Consider the following 14724-nt stretch of genomic DNA (forward strand, 5'->3'; position numbering starts at 1 on the left):
CCCAGAAGGCCCCGGGAGGCGGAAGCGCGGCCCCGCCTTGTGCGCAGGCGCAGCCCGGCCGGGCCCGCCTGGTTGTCATGAGAGCGGCGGCCGCGGCCCTAGCGCTGGGCGCAGGCGGCCGCGGCTGCTCCTCGGCGGCCACCGCCGCTGCGGCTCGGGGGTGCGGGCCGGCCGGGGACGGCGGAGGAGGCGCCGCCTGAGCTCCGGGAGGTGCGGAGGGCCCTGGGGGTCGTGCACGCGCCGAGGTCCGGGCGGGCCTTCCGCTCTGACAGGTACGGGGCAGCGGGGCCTGGCGGGTGTGGGCGCGGCCGGGGGTCCGGGGCTGCGGGGCCTGCAGAGGTGGGCGCGGCCTGGGGTGGTGGGGAGGGCTGCAGAGGTGGGCGCGGCCGGGGGTCCGGGGTCGGGGGGGCCTGCAGAGGTGGGCGCGGCCGGGGGTGGTGGGGAGGGCTGCAGAGGTGGGCGCGGCCGGGGGTCCAGGGCTGCGGGGCCTGCAGAGGTGGGCGCGGCCTGGGGTGGTGGGGAGGGCTGCAGAGGTGGGCGCGGCCGGGGGTCCGGGGTCGGGGGTCCTGCAGAGGTGGGCGCGGCCTGGGTGGTGGGGAGGGCTGCAGAGGTGGGCGCGGCCGGGGGTCCGGGGTCGGGGGTCCTGCAGAGGTGGGCGCGGCCTGGGGTGGTGGGGAGGGCTGCAGAGGTGGGCGCGGCCGGGGGTCCAGGGCTGCGGGGCCTGCAGAGGTGGGCGCGGCCTGGGGTGGTGGGGAGGGCTGCAGAGGTGAGCGCGGCCGGGGGTCCAGGGCTGCGGGGCCTGCAGAGGTGGGCGCGGCCTGGGGTGGTGGGGAGGGCTGCAGAGGTGAGCGCGGCCGGGGGTCCAGGGCTGCGGGGGCCTGCAGAGGTGGGCGCGGCCGGGGGTGGTGGGGAGGGCTGCAGAGGTGGGCGCGGCCGGGGGTCCGGGGTCGGGGGTCCTGCAGAGGTGGGCGCGGCCTGGGGTGGTGGGGAGGGCTGCAGAGGTGGGCGCGGCCGGGGGTCCGGGGTCAGGGGGGCCTGCAGAGGTGGGCGCGGCCTGGGGTGGTGGGGAGGGCTGCAGAGGTGGGCGCGGCCTGGGGTGGTGGGGAGGGCTGCAGAGGTGAGCGCGGCCGGGGGTCCAGGGCTGCGGGGCCTGCAGAGGTGGGCGCGGCCTGGGGTGGTGGGGAGGGCTGCAGAGGTGGGCGCGGCCGGGGGGTCCGGGGTCAGGGGGGCCTGCAGAGGTGGGCGCGGCCGGGGGTCGGGGCCTGGGGCTGGGCCCGGGGTTGGGGGGGCGCCTGTCGAGGTGGCGCGGTCGGAGGACCGGGGTCCCGGCCGCGGGCGGGGAGCTCGCCCCCAGGGGGTGCCCTTGCCGGAGCGGACACCGCCAGCCACAACCCGAGGTCTGGTCTGCGGTGGCCTCGAGCTGGCGCCGGACTTAGCTGACGGTGACCCGGAACCCCGACTGACCCGAGTGAAAGGAGAGCGCGGCCGCGCCCCTGTGCGGGCTCAGCGCTGCTCTGCACGCCCACCCCCTCCGTTTGGTGCGAATTCGGCTTGGGATACGCTCTGCGGCACTTTCAGGCTTTAGGATTACTTGACCAAACATTATCTGCACTTGTAACGTTTAAGTTTCCCTAAAAAGAGAAGTGGAAACAAGGTTTATCTCCTAGTCTTGTAGCAAAATGTTGGGAAGTTGCCGGATTGTTTCAGTTTACTTTCTAGATGTCAACAATCCTGATACACAGTTGGAAAGGTACGTGCTGATAGCCGCAGTGAAGGAGCGGCGGAGCTACCCTCGTCCCTGCAGGCACCGGCGTGGTAGCAAGGGAACCCAGGACAGCAGTTGCTGCTTGCGGCCCTGCGTGCTAATGGCTAAGTTTCAACAGAGCTTTGATTTTTGTCAAAATGTTAGCGGTGGTTTTTATAGTCTGATAGCAGCATCCTTTAGTGACACCTCCAGTATCACGTAACACTCTCAAAGGTTTCCACAAAGAGGACCCTGGGGTACGAGGTGGAAGGGCTTTGGAAGAGAGTGGCCATAAAGGAATGCTTTCCAATACTTAAAGCGAGGTGATGTCTACAGTGCCAGGGCATTCCTCCTACCTGATTCCTACACACCGGTACTTTGTTTGGGATTTATTGAGGCAATATAGTATAGTGGACATAACCCCTATTTGGATTTCAAAGGTCCTATTTTAAGTCTTAGAACCTTTGCAGAGGGTATTGGCCAAGATCAGAGACTCTGGAACACAACCAGCTAAAATCACTCTGCCTACATGGCTTGCTAGTCTTATAGCCTTGAGCAAGGGCTCCCTGTACCTCGATTTCACATCTCTAAAGTTGGTATGACGACAAACCTGTCAGAGTCGTTATGAAGGCACGCGTATGTGTCTAGTGTTGAGGTCGGCCCTTGGCACACAATAAGTGCATTAAAGGTAGTGTCTATCTGCAAGCGAGAGTGCTCTGTAAAGGAATATACGTGGGGCAATATGCATGGTGTTTCAAATTTTAGAATTTCAAGAAATATAATCACATTCAGTTGAAAATATTTAGTAGATACCTACTAATTTCAAGGTGGAATAGGGCGTAATGGTCCCTGCTCTTAAAGATGACAGAAAAATTTGAGAAATTCAGAACAGAGAGAGAGATAACTGATTTTTAGTTAAGCTTGCCTGGACTTTAGAATGCGTGACAAGAACTGAGGGTTTGAACAGCAGATTGGGTCAGGACACAGTTGACCCTTCCGCCCTGGACAGGGAGCACATGAAGAGCTCTGAGGTAGGACACAGATACTGATGACCCCAGTTGGGCTTGAGAAGGAACACAGTATAGCTGGGAGCAGGGGGAGTGCTCCAGGTGGGGAGACCTGGCCACAGTCCACTGTCATCCTGTAGAAGAGACAGTGGGGTGGAGAAGAGTGGATTCGGCCATAGTCTATCACCTGAAAGGCAGGACCAATAAGACTTGGCACTTGAGGATGGGGAGTAGGACAGAGGGTAAGTCTGCTAAGAGCCCAAGGCTGTGGAAGACAAATCCCACTCCGGTGGGAATGCAGGTGGGGCTCTATAGCACACCCTGTGTATAATTGCACTCATTCAGTTTTTGTGCTTGGTTTCCTTTATTTTCTGAGTGAGTTTACTTTAGCATTCCTCTGCTGTACTGTGACATCCTTCATTGTCAAAAATTACAATCTTTAATAGTGGTTTATTCTATTTCTAATGCTTGTGTTCATATATTCTAAGAGGATTGGCAAGTAGCAGTTAATAATTTATTGATGTAGGCCTTTTGTTTTTTTGTTTTGTTTTGTTTTTAAAGATCGTATTTATTCGTGGGAGACAGAGAAAGAGACACAGGCAGAGGGAGAAGCAGACTCCACGCAGGGGGACCCAAGGTGGGACTCAGTCCCAGGACTCTAGGATCATGCCCCAGGCCAAAGGCAGGCGCCGAACCCCTGAGCCACCCAGGGATCCCCTGATGTAGGCCTTTTGAGGTTCTAAATGAAAGTAAAAGAAAGATCTAGATCATGTATCAAACATATTAAAATAAGCAAAATTTCATTTAGGATATATCTATATGTTACTTGCTATTCAGAATTTCAATTGACAGTATGTCCTATCCCAGAGAACATTCTGGAGAATTCTTTGTTTTCTCTTAGTGAGGATGGGGTTTCATGTTGCAGATACTTAAACCTAGTTCACATTGGCTTACTGTAGGGGAATTTGATTGGCTCCAGAACTGGAAAATAAGCAGAAGTTCATGAGTAGTTTGGGTCTTAAATGTGGCTGAACCTCAGGGTTCCCAAGACAGCTGTTTCCCCATGTCTGCCTGTTCTTTGGCAGAACCTCCTCACTGGTGGCTGTCACTAGCTCCTGGAAATATCTTAAAATATATATATATTTTATTTATTTATTCATGATAGACATAGAGAGAGAGAGGCAGAGACACAGGCAGAGGGAGAAGCAGGCTCCATGCCGGGAGCACAATGCAGGACTCGATCCCTGGACTCCAGGATCGTGCCCTGGGCCAAAGGCAGGCGCCAAACCGCTGAGCCACCCAGGGATCCCCTCCCGGAAATATTCTGAGCCTGCAGCCCCAGCAAAAAAGCTTCTCTTTCCCGGTAGCCCCAGCAGAGGCCCGGGATAGAGTCACATCAGTCCAGTTTGGGTCCTGCTCTCATGTTGCCATCCCTGAACCAGCTGCTGTGGTTCAGGAACCCACAGTCTGACCAAGCCTGGGAGCGGTGCAGGTAGAAACTGCAATTGAGGTGCTGTTTCCAAACCAGGATAGGATGGATGCTGAGCAGGCATGACCAGACATCACAACACCCACCCTCAAAATGATATTCAACTATGAGCAGTTCCCTAAACAATGACATAAAAAGTTCATCCAACCAATATTTAAATATCTCCTCAAGCAGGCCCCAGGTGTACTTTCTGCACCTGGCATATCTCCCTGTAGTCCTGCCTTCCTTGCTTGAGCCATACATTTGCATTCAGCAGTGGTCATGATGTTGATTAACCCACCCTTTCCTCCCGTATTTTTGTGTAACTTATTAACACACTGGTTATATTAGTTTCTTAACTAATATAAAAAACTTGATGTTTTTATCTTAACAAAACTCTTTGTTTTTGCTATAACAAACTGCCACAAACCAGATGACTTAGAAGCCCGCAGTCAGGGTGTCTGCAGGGCCATGCTCCTTGTAAAGGCTCCACAGGAGGATCATCCCATCTTCTGGTGCTGACAGCACCCCTGGGTCCTCCTTGGCTTCTGCTCCGATCTCTTGATCTTCGCCTTGGCTGTGTGCGTGTCTGTGCCTCTCAGATGGACACCAGTGCTTCTGTATCAGGGCCCACCGTCCTCCAGCATGACCTCGTTTTCACCTTATTACATCTGTAGAGACCTTATTTCCAATAAAGGTCATATTCACAGGTCCTGGGAGTTAGGACTTCATCCTATTTTGGGGGGAGACACAATTCAACCCACAGCACTTGTCAAATTTTTAAGACATACTTTTAGAAAAAGTGAAGAAAAATGGTACCTTAAATAGAGTTAGAGGCTCCCATGAGAAATACTTAAAACCTAGATTCCTTCAGAGATGGGAAAATTCTGACATGTTGTGAATTATTTTGTCTATGAGCAAGGCATGAGCTAATACGTTCAATGTGATAAAACGTTCCCAAGTTCCTTTATCTTAAAGAAGTCTTTCCTGTCCTTATAAACAGCCCCAGCGTCCAGGATGCCCCACAAGATTGGCTTCGTTGTGGTCAGCTCCTCTGGACATGAAGATGGCTTCAGTGCCCGGGAACTAATGATCCACGCACCAACCGTCAGCGGGTGGAGGTCACCGAGGTGGGCCAGACTGGGTCTGTGGGCTAGGGTGGTAGGCTCCTTTCATTGGACACTTCTGCTTGTATTAATGACTCAAGCCTCAGAACCATGTGGTGGTTAGCATGCTGCAGTGCCGTCTGTGCAGTGATGGCATGGGTTTTTTCCTTAGGTTTTTAAAGAAAATTTGTTGGACCCTTTCCCCTAATAACATTTACTGACATTCACCTAAGAAATGTGCAAGTAGGGTGCCCTGGCGCGGGTGAGGAGGGGATGAATGAGAAAGCTGTGCTGGTGGCCATAGACAGCTCCTATGTGATGTTTGCCAAGGGCAGCCAAGTGGTGGCTTGGTTGCTGAGAAGGATGTGGGGTCACAGGAGGGGTTTCTTAAAATGGGGGCGGAGGGGTGGGTTCCAGAGTGTGTTTGTGTGTTGATGGGAGTGATGGGGAGAGAAAAGCCAGGGTGGGGACAGGCTGGCCCTGGTGCAGTTTGGGGTGGGGGATGATGCCCCAGCAGGGATGCTGTTCCATTTGGGGAGCAGTAGGAAGAGCCCCATGTGAGGCTCCTGCTTTCTCAACAGTGGTGTGTAGGGCTGCTAGGAGAGGTGGTGGAGAAGGGAGGGAGCATGGCCAGGAGGCAGGAGTGGGCTCACCCAGGAGACCACTGGGTCCTGTCCAGCTGTTCCATCCTTTGTTGCTTCCCCCTGCCCAGGCCTTGGACGCCCCAGTGTCTTAGTAATCCAGTGCTTACCAGCCCAGCGTATGTAGTATCTACTGTCTGGGGCACTGTGCTCTGTTGCTAAGTCATGATCAGCTCCTGCAGTGTGAGGTCTTTGTCAACACTGGTTCTCCAGCTCCTTCTCATGTAGATTTTTAACGTGCTCTGTCACTTACTAAGCAAAAGTAGAAGTTCCACTGTGGGCAGTTGTAGGCTTCTCCTGCAGACTGCCAAGCACACATTATAGGCACACGTCCCTCAGGATTCTCTAAGCAGGTGGCTTTCCTGAAGCATTTGGGTTCCTGTGGAAAAATCCTTTGGCTCTTTCTTGCCCACTAGTACAGCCTCTTACGACTGATGTTGTTTATCTCGTGTTGAACTTCATTTCAAATGGTTTTCCCACTACCAGAAGCATGATTCACATAAGGCAGCAGGCAGATGCAGTCTGCACTGGAGCTTCAGCTCCAACACAGGCAGGTCTCAGACACAGCACTCGCAGCCCACCTCGCTGCTTGCAGAGCACCGCACATGCAGCCAGAACCCGCGCATGTGAAAAACCAAATGTGTTTGCTTTCAGATTTTGCCAGTTTCCACAAGAAATTGTTCTTCAGATGGTGGAGAGGTGTCGAATCAGGAAACTGCAACTGCTTGCCCACCAGTACATGATCCCCAGTAAAGTGGAGTTCTACATCAGTGAGAGCCTGCCCGAGTACTTCGTGCCCTACCAGGCTGAGCGCTTTCGAAGACTTGGGTAAGGGTGAGAGTGAAGGCTCGTGTTGGGAACTTTAACCTGACTCTCCCTGTGTCAGAGCCGTGGGAATGAAGGGACCACCCCTTGCTTTTGGTCCTGGGTCACAGACTCCCATGTGCTCAAGCACATTTCTGAGCAGCTGCCACACCGAGATGTGCTCTATTAGCAGTGCTGTCCATCTGTTGCTAGCATTTGTCTCTGCTTTTCAGACGCAGAACTCATTTTAAGAAAACTGGTTAGAATACAGTTTCTGGGCTTCTCCCTAGGTTTTCCCTTCAGACTTTGATTTAAACTTTGATTTAAACCCGTTGAGCTCAGTAGGAGCAGAGGCCAGTTTCATTGCACACACATTTCCTGTCATCATGGTTCCAGCGTGTGCTCTCTCTTTCAGCTATGTTTCTCTCTGTGACAACGAGAAGACAGGCTGTAAAGCCCGGGAGCTGAAGTCAGTGTACGTGGATGCAGTAGGACAGTTTCTTAAGCTGATTTTTCATGAGAACCATGTCAACAAGTACAACATATACAATCAGGTGAGACACGTGCCCTCACCTAGACTGCTCCCTATCTTCTTGCAACATTATAGGGGCCCGCACCCCTGGGCAAAGGTATTTCAAATCTTTTTTTAAGATAGTAACTTTTATAGAAGAATATTAAGCTCTTCTGGAGCTGTGCTATGCGATCAGGAGCTGCTGCCCCACACCACAGATACACACTGGGAGCCTGGCCAACCCAAGTACGATGGGCCCACTCAGGCTAACTGGATACTCGAACTCAAAGACTTTGTGTGGGTAATGGAATCAGTTATAGAGTGAAATGATAAATTGTGGTGATCTTGGGTTTAAAATTAACATCATCTGCTTTTTACAAAATTTTACTGTGTCCACTAGAAAAATTATCCATGTGGCTTGCATGGTTTCTGTTAGGTGACACTCTTCTGGATAAACCTATAAACCTTTAAGAGATAAGTCCCCTGGTAGAACTTGGGGGTATGATTTCATGGTACAGGCAGCCCAGCTCTAAGTCCTCATTCTTAATCTCTCCCTCCCTCCCCTTGTCTTTCTGTTCCTTTTTCTTGTCTTTTAGTTTTGTTTTGGATTTGGCATGATTGATGTAGTAGAAATCAGTTGTGTCCAAAGCAGACTCATAATTAGCATGGATATTGACAGCACTCCCTGCTCCCTCCAAGAGGAGTGGAAACATTCCTTCCACCAAATCAGAGTTTTAAACCCAGCAAGTAGGTTGAGGAGAGCTCTGAGATGCAGTTCCATTGCTTGGTCTGCTGCAACAGTGCTTGACTGTAAACCTGAAGATTGATCGCTAATGTGCTTCTACCTCAGCCCACCAGCAATACCCTGTCACTCAGTTCCACTGCAGTGATGTTCAAGGAAGGGAGGGTGTCAGGTGGAGCCACTGGCCCAGACAAACTGAGCTGTGCTAATGCAGGCCTTCAGTCCATTGTCTAGATTACCAAGATTGAGTAGATGGAACCCCATACTGGACTGTGAGTGGATGGTTTGGTGTGGCGCTGTGTTAAAACTGTGGAGGTTTTTAGCCATTATTGTTTTAATGTACTTTAGATATTAAAATAGCCACTTGAGGGATGCCTGAGGGACTCAGCCAGTTAAACATCTGCCTTTGGCTCAGGTCATGATCCCGAGGTCCTGAGATCAAGCCCCAGGTCAGGTTCCCTGGTCTTTGAAGAGCCTGCTTCTCCCTCTCCCTCTGCCTCCTCCCCCTGCTTGTGCTCTCTCGCATGAGCACTTTCTCTCTTAAATAGGTAAAATCTTTTTAAAAAATTAAACAGCCACTTGATTAGGTGTTAGAATACTACCTTGTATAATTTATAGGAATTAGTAATAATAATTCTATAGCTTGACATTTTACAGTTAATATACTTTGGTGTACATCATCCCTCTTGATGACAGTATAGTATGAACAAGCAGATTGTAATAAAGGGGATAAGTCATTGCCAAAATTTTATTCTTAATTTCTATTGGTTAACTCTTTCTTAGGTTGCTCTGGTTGCAGTAAATATCATTGGAGACCCTGCAGATTTCGGTGATGAAAGCAATATTGTAAGTTTGGGAGGTTTCATTCTCAAAGAAGAAAATGTATCTCTAACAAGCAGGATTGATTATTTTTGTCACAAAAAGTGTCACCTTGGAAAATCTTTATTAAATTGTCTCTTGAATAGCTAGCAGATAATTTTTGGCAGCTATAGTATATTAAACTCTCTCTTTTCCTCAAGAATTTTAACCGTCCTTCCAAAAACCTAGGATCCTCAAAGCCCACTGACATCTCTATATCATATCTCTTAGTTAAGGTTTCATGTTGTTCCTGTTTTCCTCTGAAACGCTAAGCAGAACTCTTTGCTCCCAAAGACCTCTAGAGAGAAACTGATTGATCATTACCTGGGCCAGCACAGCAGTGAGGACCCAGCTCTGGAAGGAACCTGTACTGGGTAAGAGTTCTCCCCCAGACCCTCAGCTCCTAGGACTTTCTTCAGGATTGTCAAGGTGTGAGTCACTTCCAGAGGACTAGGACTTTGAGAGCCACTAAATTCAGTTCTGAGCTAGATAAGCCACTGATGAGATTGACTCAAATATACTTAAAGATTAAGGTCACTGTTCTCCTTAGCACATCTTCATTTATCGCCCTTCAGAGACAACTCTGTTTCTTGTGTATTCAGGTGTTACTAGAAAGTTCCTACAATGAGTGCAGATAGATCTATCGGCCGTACTTTGGTATTTTACTAGCACAGGCAACTTCATAGGTAAAAATTAAAGGAATTCATTGACCCAGATTATCCATTACTAGAGCCTTCATCTTATGTTTGCTTTGAGCCCTCCCCACTCTCATCCATCCCATGAACATACAGCTCTGCCTCCCGCAGGCTGGGGACCCAGGGGAGGCTCCACTGGGCGCAAGGCTCACTGTCCACTGGTGCATACACTTAGCACAGCAAGTGGCTCCTGGGTGACCGCAGAGAGAATCTCCATATTTTATGCAAGCACAAGAGCCTGGCTTAAGAAGGAATTACTTTGTGTCAGTGTTTGGACTGCCTTGCTTTCTGTGGAGTCTTCCTGGGCCTGCAGCCTGGCTATCAACTGGTGGATGATGTCAGTAGGGAGTGCTTAAAAAATAGACTCTGTCCCTAAATCTGGGCGAGACCTGCTCTTCTGAAGCTGCCCATTGCCCATGCCAGATGATGTCATGTTTTTTTCTTTGTAGCATTTTCATAATTAAGTCTTTGTTTTCATCTCTAGGACTTGAAGGCAAAGAAACTTTGACTTAAGAGTATAGTATGTATTTAGGTAAAAATAGTTAATCTTGTGCCAATACCAAAGCGTGTTACTGTTTGGTCATCACTGGGATTAACTGATACTGTTCAAAGCTGCCAAAGCTGACCCCATCACCTCATTTCCAGGAGTTGAGAAGTGTTGGGGGGATGTTTGATCATGCTGAAAGGTGATGTCATACTGTGTCCTGTTTCAATTTATTTTTAGACAACCAATTTATTTTATTTTATTTATTTTATTTATTTATTTTTAATTTATTTTTTCATGACACAGAAAGGCAGAGACATAAGCGGAGGGAGAAGCAGGGTCCCTGTGGGGAACCTGTTACAGGATTTGATCTCAGGACCCCGGGATCATGACCTGAACCAAGGGTGACCTCAACCACTGAGCCACCCAGGTGCCCTGACAGCCACATTTTTTATGACAAGTAATACTGTCATTAAAATTTACCTGTATATAAAGATATCTAAGTCAAAGCTGCCAGTTGGCTTATTTTGTGTAGCTGTTACAATAGAGACATTGAAACATGTCCTCTGTTAACATTTTTGTTGAGTGGTGAGACTGGCATTATTGTTTTAAATGTTAGACCCTGGAGAAAGCTGCCAGCCTGCTGCAGAACACGAAAGAAAGAATGAGGTGATACTTAATCAGAAATCAGTTACTCAGATCACTAGAAAGATCTTTTATTCCTGGAAGGGTTTTTCTGAACTCCCCAGGACTTGGGATATCATGCAGTCTGACATTTTGAGCTGAGGCCCTGGCAGGGCACCTCTGCATCTTTAGTGCTTGTCACAGTTACTGTGGCACTGGTGTCAAGTATGGACACCTAGATTACACCTGGAACCCACCAAGTCAGATTCTTTAGGGATGGGGCCTGATAGTCTACTTTGGCTTGGGTTTTCCCCTAGACTACACATGATTCACCTGCACTATTATGCCCCCGGTGCCTAGAACAGAGCCGAGCACAGAGTCTGCACTCAAAATATTTATTGAAAAACAAATAAACCAAAGACTCAGATGCCCCCAAGTGCAGTTAACTAATGGTCAGGAGCATAAGCTGTGGAGTCAGAGAGACCCACCTGCACTTAAGAGCTGGGTGACCTGAAGCCCATTCCTGATTTTTTCTGAGCTTCCACTTTCTCTGGCAAGAATGCTCCAAGAGCAGATTTGGGGGTGCCATTTCTGTGACTATCTGTACCTTCAGACTGAGCCTGTAGGACTCCCTCCACCATCACTCTACCACATGTGTCGAAGTTAGCTAAGATATTCATCTCTTTCCTTTAGGAAATCTGACTACATTTCTCCACTGGATGACTTAGCTTTTGATATGTACCAAGATCCAGAAGTTGCCCAGATTATACGCAAATTAGATGAAAGAAAACGTGAAGCTGTCCAAAAGGAACGTTACGACTATGCCAAGAAGTTAAAACAAGCTATTGCTGATTTGCAAAAGGTACTACTCCTGGAGACAACAGTCCTCCCTCGGTTGTGTGAGAGTGGTCCTGACACATGGTACAGCAAAGATGTAGGCCACTAAAAGCTATGGACACTAGTGTGGGTCCAAGGAGGTAAGCAACATAAAGTTACAGACAGATGAGCAGCCAAGTAAAATGTAAGTGAAGGCACAAACTCAGCCTCTTCAGATGCCATGTTGCTTTCCTAAGGCAGTAGAAAAACATAAGATGCTTACCATCCCATGGATTCATGCAGTTTCTTAGACACTGGCGTGGTGACAGGCAGCACGCCCCATGCAGGCCAGCGTGGCTGTTGTCTAACTGCCCAGGCTTGGTCCCTCCTCCCAGCAAGGTACATGGGGCAGGCAGCACCTCTATCACCTAGCCCTTGCTTTAAAAGTTGTCTTTGCACTGGATGTGGCTGGATGCACATTTGAAGCAGAGTGGCCTTGTGTGCTTCAGGTTGGCGAGCGCCTTGGGAGGTACGAGGTGGAAAAGCGCTGTGCGGTTGAGAAGGAGGACTATGACCTGGCCAAGGAGAAGAAGCAGCAGATGGAGCAGTTTCGCAACCAAGTGTATGAGCAGCTGCAGCTGCACAGCCTCGTGGATGCTGAGCCGGTAGGTGCCTGGGCAGCAGTCCCCAGGGCCAAAGAGATTCAGCCACTGGGCCCGTGTGTCCTCATTATGTATGTGACGTGCACATGGCTCCATAACACACAGGTGACAGTTCAGACAGGTGACGTCAGTTCTAGAGGTGCTGCTGGACACCCACTTGCATGAAGACTCATGGCAGAGGAGAAAGGGGATGAGCTGGAACCGGGGATCTCACCTCTTCTCCCCAGCTCAGCTTCCTCATTTGTAAAATGAACCGATGGCAGCCTTGCCATGAGTAGCCTCAGGAGTGTTGTGCACGCATAATCCTAACGGCCTCAGCTTGTTGAGGCCGTGTTTCCTGGGACACACTGCCACTGATCATTAGAACCCACACAGGCAGCTGGTGTACGTACCACCACATTGCAGAGTCGTGCATGACAGCACAGACTCTGGAGCTGCGCTGCTTGGGCTCAGACCTGGCCCCCTTAGGGCTGTGTGATCTCAGGGTCATTCCTTAGCCACTCTGCCTCAGTTTCCTTATCCCATTTATGGGGTAAAAGTGGTATGCATTAAATGAGATCGTCTGTCTGACCCACCTACCGCCATGGCCGCCACATGCTAACTATGTTGAGATGACACAAAATAGCCCACTTTTGCAGCCACTGGGTTTTAGGTCCCACCCAGGTGCTTCCTACCTACATACCACACCTTTGCTGGCAAGTCTGTGTGTGTGTTTCCATACTGTGGCAACCCAGGCACTGTGCTTATTGTCACTCTAGTGTTCTGGCACACATGTCACTTCTGTAGGGCACATGGCAGCCATGGAGAGATAGCTAAAAGGATGTGACAGGACTGGAGGGCACCAGTCCTGATGCCCTCGTGCAGCTTGATGCAGTCCTTGATGCAGCTTGTCATTCTGCCTTCCTAAACTGTCACATCCTCCTGCCCCACCCCACCCCCCAGTGGTGTGGCAACAGCACTGGGAGTGAAGCATCCTGTTTTTCCCCAGATGCGAAGGCCTTCTGACCTGCCCCTCCAGCCCCTCACTCACTCTGCCAGTCCTCGCCACAAACAGCAAGTGCCATCTCTACCACCGCAAGAAGAAAGTGCACCAGAAAGCCGGTTTGCAGAGCCTTTCCTTCAGGAAAAGCCTCCAGCACATCCCCCAGGCCCTTCTCAGCACTCCACAGCAGACCAGTCGCCACCTGCCACAGACCCTCATCTCAAGACCCATGTAGGTAACTGGTAACAGATTGTGTGCAATTTATTCAACAGATACATAGAGAGGACCCACATGGTGCTAAGGCTTTCCTGGTGCAGGGGATGGATCAGGGCACACAACTACAGAACTCCTTCCTGCCCTATGTTCCCAAAGCCAGAACATGGTGGTACATGCACCCAGCGGGTAATCACACCTTAGTGGGAGACCCTGTTTGCAGTCAGACGCACCAGCCCTCGCACCTGTGTCTGTACCCATCAGCCGGTGCTCTGGGATGCACCATCCTCCTGAGCCTCTCCTTTGCTCTCTGTAAAAATGCACAAACAGCTGCTTAAGGGATTATTTCCAGGAATAAACGAGACCATGTTTGTAAAGCGCCCACTGAGGTCTGACTTCAGTAGAACCTCCACACAAGTCATGCATGGTTAATATACTATCAGGATTTTCTGTGTTGTAACAGACGACCTTGCTCCCACTGGGCGTTTCCTGGCTTTTATAACTCGAGACTTAAGAGGTCATGTGGGTTTCAGGGTTCAGTAGCTTCATAGCATCATCAGTGCCTCTTTTCTCCTGTCAACTCTGTTTCCTGTGGTTCCAAGTCACCCTAGGGCTGGAGCTGTCACGTGGCCCTTAGCTTCAGGTCTGCACGTTGTCCCATCTGAGCAAGAGTCTTCCCGAGTTTAGCAGTCACATACCACCCTCTGAGTGATGGTGAGGACCAGAGGAGGTCTCACTGGAGGTCCTGCTGGCGTGCAAGGCAGCATGGCCAGCGACTCTGGGGAGGAAGACAGGATGTTGGGTGGGCACGGGCAAGTGTCCTCCAGGAAAGCCAGAGGGGACAGCACTCATGCTGGCCTCCCAGGGCACATCTTGAGGGTTCCTGTCATCTCCATCAGGAGCATCTTGTCTGTAACTTTATTGCTTTAAGTCATATCTAATACTTTGATTTAAAATACTCCAATTTCTCCTTTGTTAGAATGTCAACATGTTTTGTGTTACAGCAGAGTAGATTTTAGAATATGAGGAACTCACTCTCATGCGGTTTATACCCAGTTAATATCTCAGTGGGTATTAAGTGTGAATGTCATAGTGACACCTGCCTCAGAAAATTACTCTGGAATCTGTTATTTAATTTCCCAAAACTCTGCTACATATGTACTTGTTTAGGTGTGCATCTCTGTTTCCACATGTGGATGGAAGCTCTGGGAGGTGAAGAGCCCATGTCACCCCATTGTGTGGGCAGGGGGCCCCGATGAGCACCTGCAGGGCTGAGGGGGTGGGCAGCAGACAGCTGCCTGCCCAGAGCTAGAGGAGGCAAAGCCCAGGAAAGCTGTGGAGGTATTGTTAGCTCGGTTGCCTGTTTT

The 14724-nt window shown here is 50.4% G+C and overlaps 1 protein-coding gene across 1 annotated transcript in view; it reads left to right on the forward strand.

The window, feature by feature from the left end:
* The first annotated feature begins 93 nt into the window (after nucleotides 1–93).
* The window catches only part of CEP104 (centrosomal protein 104), a 36587-nt gene continuing 21956 nt past the window's right edge, over nucleotides 94–14724 (forward strand). The window contains exons 1-9 of the mRNA XM_055306297.1: nucleotides 94–272; nucleotides 5223–5349; nucleotides 6621–6794; nucleotides 7186–7324; nucleotides 8807–8869; nucleotides 9176–9255; nucleotides 11378–11546; nucleotides 12010–12165; nucleotides 13151–13375. Of these exons, the coding sequence (XP_055162272.1) occupies nucleotides 5237–5349; nucleotides 6621–6794; nucleotides 7186–7324; nucleotides 8807–8869; nucleotides 9176–9255; nucleotides 11378–11546; nucleotides 12010–12165; nucleotides 13151–13375 (1119 nt within the window). The 5' untranslated portion in view covers nucleotides 94–272; nucleotides 5223–5236. The remainder of the gene's footprint in view (nucleotides 273–5222; nucleotides 5350–6620; nucleotides 6795–7185; nucleotides 7325–8806; nucleotides 8870–9175; nucleotides 9256–11377; nucleotides 11547–12009; nucleotides 12166–13150; nucleotides 13376–14724) is intronic.

This window comes from Nyctereutes procyonoides, unplaced genomic scaffold (assembly GCF_905146905.1).
Source record: "Nyctereutes procyonoides isolate TBG_1078 unplaced genomic scaffold, NYPRO_anot_genome, whole genome shotgun sequence".
NCBI lineage: Eukaryota > Metazoa > Chordata > Mammalia > Carnivora > Canidae > Nyctereutes > Nyctereutes procyonoides.